Below are 8412 nucleotides of genomic sequence, written 5' to 3' on the forward strand. Positions count from 1 at the left end.
TAGCCTGCAGAAAACCTAGCATCTCACATGGCCGAGGGATGAAGAGAATCTTCAGTTGTATGGATTTAACTGCATTCGCTCCCACATTTAGCTGGCTATCCGGCACAGACACGTAGCAGTACAAACACAAGGCAAGCACCTGCCCCACACGTGTTCAGGGCTGTGAGCTCTTGCACCGGCCGCAGCTTGCTGCACTGGGTGAACACACTGCGGAGCGCCTCAGCCCGCCCACCACACGGCGGTGTTCAAAGGAAGCCCCGCACGCCAGAGGAGCCGTTAGGCGAGCGAAGGCGGCAGGCGTTCATCGGGACTTCCCACGCCGGCCCGCCCACCGAGGCGCCCCGCACCCGCAGCCACACAGACCCCACTGCGGGGAAATGGCGGGCGGCGCCTCCCGGCGGGGCGGGAACAATTCCACCGCCTGAGGGAGGAGGGCGGCCCAGGAGCAGGGACTGCCCACGTCCTGTGGGCTGCACTAGACGTCATTTTAGTTATACCAGAGAAATTAAAAACACAACACGTTCCAATAGCCTGAAGCACACAAGAGCCATCCCAAGGACTGCTGTTACCAATTCCCTCATACTTTAAAGTTTACTTTACTTAAAGTAAACAGAGCACAACACAACTGAAGTTTGACACCAGACCAGCTCTGACCTCCCCCATTTCCCTTTCACCAACAGGGCAGAACTTCATGTTCAGTATTGCTTCAGTACTGTTCACTTACCTTGAACCTCATCAAGCATCTATACACAACTCCCATACAACTACAGCTTTAAATGCAGGCGTTTGCTTAGACCCTGCAGCCATTACTTCAACAACCTATGGATGTTAAGATGCTCTGTTGTCTCCATGGAAGGGTCATGTGGGCTCTAAACACTAAATAAAGCGATGCAACTGAGAATCATTTCACTTGAGAGTTGGATCTCCACAGGTACAGAAACATCACAAGGCTCTAACCCACTTGCACTGCAAAGCAATAGCTCCTGCTGATCTGAACATCATTACAAGGCACCTTTAACCATGAAGCCACATGGCCAACGCAGCTGTAATTAAGTTTAAGTTAATCAAGGCATATGACTGTGGCCTTATGTGCACATTATAAAATTCATTTCTGGTACAAAGATTAAAGGTGAGGCTGAGCCAATCCAAGTTCATAGCATCACCCTTTTGATCTTCTCCAGCACCTTGCAGTCATATGATCAACTAGCATGTTCTCAGTCCTCTCAATTCCATGTTGTGTATCCAAAGAAGCCACATCATATATCCAAGGAAATTTGTTTTCCAGGAAGCCCAGTATTCCACTCCTCTATTGTCTTCAAACTGGACATTAAGATTCCCAGAGTTTTTGCCTATGCAATCAAATTTAACCAAAATAAATGCAGAAATAAGTTTACACTGCACATTAAGACTTGCCTGGCCTCTGTCAGCCACAACAGGGCTTCACACTCCAGGCACTGTAGCATCTCTTAACCCTGACAGATCCAGGTCAAACTGTGCTGCTCTACATTCCGATTTTTCTTCTGCCAAGAACTTTCCTATAGAAACACAGAACTGAGGTGTTAGTATCTCCATTGCAATGCAGCTGCAGAAGGCCTCCAGGAATTAAACTGCCTACAGACAGTTCAAGAGACTGAGCTGCGAGACCATGATCTTTCACCGCTATTTAGAAGTTGTCTTTCTGAACCAGGGCATCACACCATAACCCATATGCTATGAAGGAGTATAGTTCCCTCTAGAGAGGAAAAAAAAAAAAAAAAAAACAACTTTGTGTATTTTCTAGTGAATTAATTTTGCCAGTACTTGTCAGTGAAACAGAAGCACAGCCTGCGCCACTCTTCAAGCTCTTGATTACATAAGACCAGTACACGATGTGCTCTTTCCACAAGTTTAATAGTTACAAAAGGATACCATTGTTCTATATGCAACACATGGCTAACCACATATACTGCATTGTCACTAAAGTCAATAGGCCCTGATGTACAGATATTGATCATTAGGGTCTTCTATGAAGTTACTGTCAACAGGACAAACTTTCCTTCAAGTAAAAAAAAAAAAAGTTACTGTTTATACCTATAGCATGATCCCTTGACTCAAATGCAATTATTTAGTCAAAGATCGGGAACTGGTACTTGCTCTTTATGTAAGGCATACTAGTTTCCACTCAACGAAAGTTTACTTCTGCTTGGAGAAATACTCTTTGCTTTTCTGAACATCAGGCTTGATTGTATCACTGCCGGGCTTCCAGCCAGCTGGGCACACTGAAACAATAAGAACATGTGAGCCTTCCTAGCCATTCCTGCTCAATGTTTTATACAGACAAAGCACGCTAGCAACAACTCACAGCTTTTACGATTTGTGCAACACACAGAACATACATTAATCAATTCAGCACCATCTTCAGCTCTCAGCTTCTCAGTACTGCTGTATACCTCATCCTAGCCTAGACTTCAGTCTTGCTATGTAAGAGGAGCTTCTGCCAGATTTTGACTACTCCAGGGCACAGTAAACCTCAAAAGGCTTCATTTGCAAGACATGTGACTGCCCCATCAACATATATTAGGAATACCTCCTCAGTTGAAAAAGAACCTGGAACATGGCATCCAAGTTAAGAAACACTGATGCTCTTGGAGTTGGGCACAAGTACAACAGCAACTGGTTTTTATTAAAGTGCAACACTGATCTACCAGCTCTGAAGCAAGTTAAGCATGACCAATAGCAATACCTGCAATTAACTAATGACAGCTAAACATATTAACACCTATGTCAATTTTGGCTTTAAATAAACCACATCAAAGCTTTCATATGCAGTGTCTTTTTTTTTTTTTCCCCTTCTTTAGGAAAAGCAACCAGCCTCAAGCACCTTTGAACCACTACTACAGGCACAAGAACTCTGCCATTTTCCCCTTTGCCTGGCCTCAATATTCACAAATACAAATCAGAAAATTTAAATGCTTCAACAGACTGCTTAATAAACTTATCATCAGTACCAATTGCGTCAGTTTATCAAGCCTGAGAGCTGAGTCTAAGTTAGTTTTGCCTGTAGAGGCAAGCATAAGACATGTTCTTCAGCATTTGAGTATTTTCTAATTGAAAAAGGGTATTACAGAACATTGTCTAATTGAAGATAGACCACTTCTACGTACTTGCCAAGATGCCCAGCACTTGGTTTAAGTGATTTCAACACCAGGCAAATACTTGATGGACTATGAGCTGGAATAAGGTTGTATGGCATTAAGGTGCGCTTCAAACCGCTTCACAGAAACAGCTTCATTACAAGCAGCACAATTCTATATACATACTTAGTATCTTTTAGCAAACCTATTCTAGTCAATACTGTTCTCTAGAGAATCAGAGTGAACCCTTACCTTCTCCATGTTTATCTGTAAACTGGAAGGCCTGCACAAGCCTGAGGGTCTCATCAACAGAACGGCCAACGGGAAGATCATTGATTGTGATCTGCCTCAAGATCCCCTTCTCATCGATTATGAACAGACCCCTACAAAGACAGACCTGAAGTTAAACACTGATTCTGACAGATTTGTCTGAAGCGAGTTTCAGAAACAACATTCCATCACAAGACTTAATGGCATGGTACAGTATTATTGACCTCTTCCTTTCTCAAAAAGAGCTCTCTGTTCGTATGCTAATACAACACCATGATAAATAAACACACATTCAAGAGGAGCTAAGAGAGATAGCAGATAAATATGAAGTAAAAATGTTACTTCAATGTGTTTATTTTGGTTTAAGGAATACCAGTGGAACGAAAATAAAAGAAGGAAAAAAAAAAGGGAATTTCTTCTAAAGAAAAAAGAACTATGCAATTCTTTGAAATACAGCTCTGGCCAATCATCAACCAGTTAGTTCTCTAAAGTCACATGAAGAATTAACAGTTCAGCTCCCTCAGCAACTTCAACTGTTCAGCTGACTAAAAGATAAGGCATAGCTTTTAATCCCTCACTAAATACTCTAATCATTTTCATAACTACGTAGACACCTTGTGTTAGCCATATTTGCATAAGCTCACCTGCATCATGCAGATAGGTAGCGCTCTAAGTAATGCTGTTATCAAAGGAAAGCAGCAGACATTTATCTAGCTTACCAAAACCATAAGGCTAAACAAGTAACGTCTCTCCTTGTAGAAGCAATAGCTTAAAGCAGCTTACATCTTGAATAGCTAAGAACTTCAGTTTGCTGCAGGTGTTCAAGTACATGCAAGTTCTGCATTAAAGCTGTATGTTGCAATAACAACAGGTTTACCTTATTGCTCATTACCTGTATGCAATACCTTCATCCTCTTTAAGTACTCCGTAGTCTCGGGCAATGACACGCTTTGTGTCAGAGACCAGTGGGATTTTCATAGTGCCCAAACCACCTTGTTTCTTAGGAGTGTTGATCCTAAAAGCAAGAAGGTCAGCTCATAAGGTACAGAGGCTCACCCTAAGTGCACTCAGGATGCATGAAGGGTGCCACAAGGTAACAAAGGAACTGACCAGTATTCCCATTCTTTAGAAGCACTTGGAATGACAGTACTTCCTACATGCTTTTGTTTGATACATCAGTAAATTAAGTCTGAATACTCAGAATCCAGTTCCTGTAAGAACTGAGGCCAGGCACAATACTGTATGAGGTTCAAAGGCTGATTCTTACCAGGCAAGGTGACAGAAGTGAGAGTCAACAGAAGCTCCAATTATTTCACAGTTAATTTTCTTGAATTCATCAGCTCTGTCACTGTATGCGATAATTTCAGTTGGACAAACAAAAGTGAAGTCCAGGGGGTAGAAAAAGAACACAACGTATTTTCCTAGAAGAGCAATGTTACCAGTTAATCTCTTATGTTAGGTTCTACAACAGTACCAAACTTGCAAACAGTGAGAATAGCTTTCTAGTACTTCTGTAGAAAGAAGCCTCATTAGTTAGAGGGAATTCTACTTTCCACCAACAGATAAACCTACAAGATTTTGTAGCTCCACCTAATGTTTTGAAGATGTTGTATCAGACTCAAACTGACTGAATCTAGGATAAGACTTAAGTGTTCTATTTTAGAGGAATTTTATGCTGACAACCAACAATCATCATAATTAGGGCATTCAGCCATGCTGTCAACATCCTCCCAAACATACTCCAGTCAGCAATGAACAAAATCACTGTAGATTGTTTACAGTCAAGTGGTCACTGTTACTTGGAAACCAAATTAAAGGCTTAATTAGATGCACCCCCACCCCAACTCCTGCACATGGGGAGATATCATTTGTGTAATTAGATGCACATAGGCCTACCTTTATAGTCAGAGAGCTTGATATCTTTGAATTGCCCATCTGGCATTACAGCTGTGGCAGTAAACTCAGGGGCTGGTTTTCCAATGAAAGCCTTTCCTGAAGACATCTTGATTCAATCTAGAAAAGAATTAACAGAGCAGTTTAGATAGTTGTATGTTTGAATATATCTTATTTCCAGGTGCATCACATCAGTTCATGCATCAAGGGGTAGTTAATCAGCATTTGATCTTGCAGCAAGGCTTAAAGTAAAATTCATGTTAATCTCATCATCCGGGTAGTCAGGTATCCAGATGGAACTACTATGCAGATTCCTTATGGCACGTTAGTTCCCTAACAATACAATTGTTATCTTTGACCAGTAACAGCTCATCAGACAGTTAACTCTCTCCCAGCCTGTAGAGTTTTAGCTGTATTCACACTAAGTCTTCCAGCTCCAATAGGTGGATGAATTAGAAAACCTTTCTTCCAAACTATTGATGAGGAGACTCTTGCTCAAGTTCACAAGGGAATTGAGACCCCAAACCTTGTCTCCAAGCAGAGTTTTATTAATCTCTAGGAGAACAATGCTCTCCATAACTACTCTCCAGCCTCACAAACAAAGAAACCTTGTTTTATTTACAAACAAAAGACTCATGATGTATTTTGGTTCACATTTTACATTAACAACTTAAGTTCCACAAAGTCTTGAACCAGTGAAGCCAGGCTGGTTCCCCTGAACATTTCAGTCCATTGAAAAAGAGTAGGAGTGTACATGAGGCCAAGAGAAGTTTACTTCTGGCCACCAGCCCTAAGTCTAGTCCTCTGTAACACGTTCTGCACAGCACTTCTGCTCAGTCTACAGATGCAGCATTTCAGAATTCAGCACTTCAGAATTCCAGTTACTTCCAGAGCACTATCCTTCAAACGGACAACTTCATAACCTAGTTCCTTCAGCTCGGTCTTCAAGTGATCTCACTGAAGTCATTTTACATGTAAAAGAATTACCTGGCATGGAGACACAGGCCTCTGAAAGGCTAGTATTACCGAGTCTCACATTGCTACAGAAAGCTGAGATTCAAAGACCCTTACAAACCCTGCTTGCATGGCACAAAGTCCATTCCAGAACGAGTCAGATGCACTTAATTTCTTGGCTCCTTCTCCCTTACCACAGCTCCTGGAGAATTACCTCAGATGTCATAAGGATTTAATTTTGATTCAAGTTTAAACGGATCAATTTAGAGCTTCTACAAAGAGTTTAACATCTGAAGGCTCCTCTTACATGCAGAGAAACAGACAATAACCCCCTCCTTCATTTCGCTTTGCAAAATGCCACCTGACTCAGCATGTTTAACTGCCTCATACAAAAAGTTCCACATTCCCAGCTCATCTGAGGGATTCATCTTCAAATGCAGCAAATCAGGACATAATCTTATGAACCAAGGTAGCCAGAACTGCAAAGCATTCATAAGATGGTACTGAAACAGTCTAGCATGATGACATTAATAATCCCTCTGATCACTTCACGGAGCCATAAATGCAGATACTATTCTAAAAAATACCATCGCACAACAGTTCTGAGACACCTTCTACCAGAAAGTTCTGTCTTTTAAGCAATACCTATTTTATCTGGAGTACACGACCCTGCGTTCTACCACAGAATTCCATTATTTCCCTGTACTCAAGCTCAAGGTCATCCTTTTGCTCAGCACTATGCCAGACCTATATTTGCTCCATCAGCACTTCTCTGGAGCATAATACTAGGGATACAGTGTCAAATAAAGGCAGTCAGACCGCTCTCTGACATTTCTGAGAGAGGAATTATTGTCCCTTTTTAGATAACCTGCAAGTCTTTAACATCAGGTTAGGAGATGTAGCGGTATCCTACTGCAAGAGCTGTGCTCTGAAGCAGGCAGATGCTATTTGCCACCGCCTGCTCTCCCAGGTAGGGGCAGCACGCAGCCATACGTTCTGCTTGGATTTCCAGCCACAGAGTTTCCTAATCCGCCGAGGAACAGAGCACAGACTGCGTGCGAGCTCCCTTCATTCTGGAAGCACGGCGCTGCAAACGAAGCGCAGCTCCGGCAGCTCAGAGCGCCTTGGCTGCTCACAGCCTCGCTTACCGCCAGGCTGCAATTACAACAAGGCGGGCCTGCATTCCAACTGGAAATTCACACCTTTAGGATACTCCAACGGGCGCGAAAGGCCATTCCAAAACACGGCAGCCTTCCCCTTCACCACCCCAGCAGCGCGGTTAAGGCATCGAACTGCGGACGGAGAAGGGCGGTACGGCCATCCAGCTCCCGGCGGGGCCGCTCCACGGCCGGACGGCTCCGCGCCCGCCGCCCGAGGCCCGGTCCGGTCCGGCCCTGCTCCGAGCTGCCCCCGCCGCGCAGCTCCCGCCGCTCCCCCAGGCGCAGCGCCGGCGGAGGGCCGGGAGGCGGCGCGCAGGGAGCGGTGCCCGGCTCCTCTCAGCCCCATAGCCCTTTAAAGAAAGAGGGGAAAAAAATACACGCCAAACGGCTGCAGAAAGCAGCATCTCCAGCAGAACCCTCCCCACAGAGCAGCGTGCCCAGCGCGCTTCGCTCGACCCCTTCTGCGGACACGGAAAAAGAGAAAGGGGACGGGACGTAAGCCATAAGCGAAAGCAACGTGCAACCCCGACCCCCAAGAGACCCCCACCCCGAGCACTGCGCGCTGCACGCACGATCCGATCCGATCCCATCCCGCGCCCCGCCCCCACTCACACAAAGAGCCGCACACCGCACAAGCTGCGCCCCGCACTCCACCAGGAAGCCGCCAACTGCCGCAGCCCCCGCCGCGCCGCCCCTTTATAGCGGCCCCGATCTCGCGAGGAGACGGGCGCTGCGCTCCCGGTCCGTTCCTCCCGTCCCGCCTTCCCGGGCCGCCCGCTGGGGCAGCATGACTCGGCACAAGGCGGCCGCGCCCGATAGCCGCCCCGCGCCTTATCTGCCCCGCGCTGCACGGCGGCTGCAGAGCGGCAGCGCTCGTCGCTTGGATGGCGGCTGGGCGGTGTCGGGGAAACAGCCGGCGGAATGGTTGGAAGCGGTTCACGGCGAGCTGAGTCAGGTGGCTCGTTACGAGAAATGGCTTTAATACCTCAATAGAACCAAGCCGCAATAATTAGGAGTCATCA

The 8412-nt window shown here is 45.4% G+C and overlaps 1 protein-coding gene across 1 annotated transcript; it reads right to left on the bottom strand.

The window, feature by feature from the left end:
* Positions 1-1871: 1871 nt before the first annotated feature.
* Positions 1872-8106, bottom strand: PRDX1 (peroxiredoxin 1). The gene is made up of 6 exons (XM_042820039.1): positions 8003-8106; positions 5280-5396; positions 4651-4804; positions 4276-4398; positions 3366-3496; positions 1872-2258 (listed from the first exon to the last, which is right to left on the bottom strand). The coding sequence occupies exons 2-6, from the start codon at positions 5383-5385 to the stop codon at positions 2173-2175; spliced, it is 600 nt and encodes a 199-aa protein (XP_042675973.1). The 5' UTR covers positions 5386-5396; positions 8003-8106; the 3' UTR covers positions 1872-2172.
* Positions 8107-8412: the final 306 nt, after the last annotated feature.

The sequence above is a fragment of the Centrocercus urophasianus genome, unplaced genomic scaffold (assembly GCF_019232065.1).
Source record: "Centrocercus urophasianus isolate 14NV4802_14NV808 unplaced genomic scaffold, USGS_Curo_1.0 seq_18, whole genome shotgun sequence".
In the NCBI taxonomy this organism is placed as follows: domain Eukaryota; kingdom Metazoa; phylum Chordata; class Aves; order Galliformes; family Phasianidae; genus Centrocercus; species Centrocercus urophasianus.

What these genes read in the sequence shown, in the direction of transcription:
- PRDX1 (XM_042820039.1), bottom strand. Translation starts at nt 5,385, where the DNA reads ATGTCTTCAGGAAAGGCTTTCATTGGAAAACCAGCCCCTGAGTTTACT. An exon ending in CACTTCTGTCACCTTGCCTG is followed by an intron (nt 4,399 to 4,650) that starts GTAAGAATCAGC and finishes TCTTGCTTTTAG; the next exon opens with GATCAACACTCCTAAGAAAC. An exon ending in GATGAAGGTATTGCATACAG is followed by an intron (nt 3,497 to 4,275) that starts GTAATGAGCAAT and finishes CTGTCTTTGTAG; the next exon opens with GGGTCTGTTCATAATCGATG.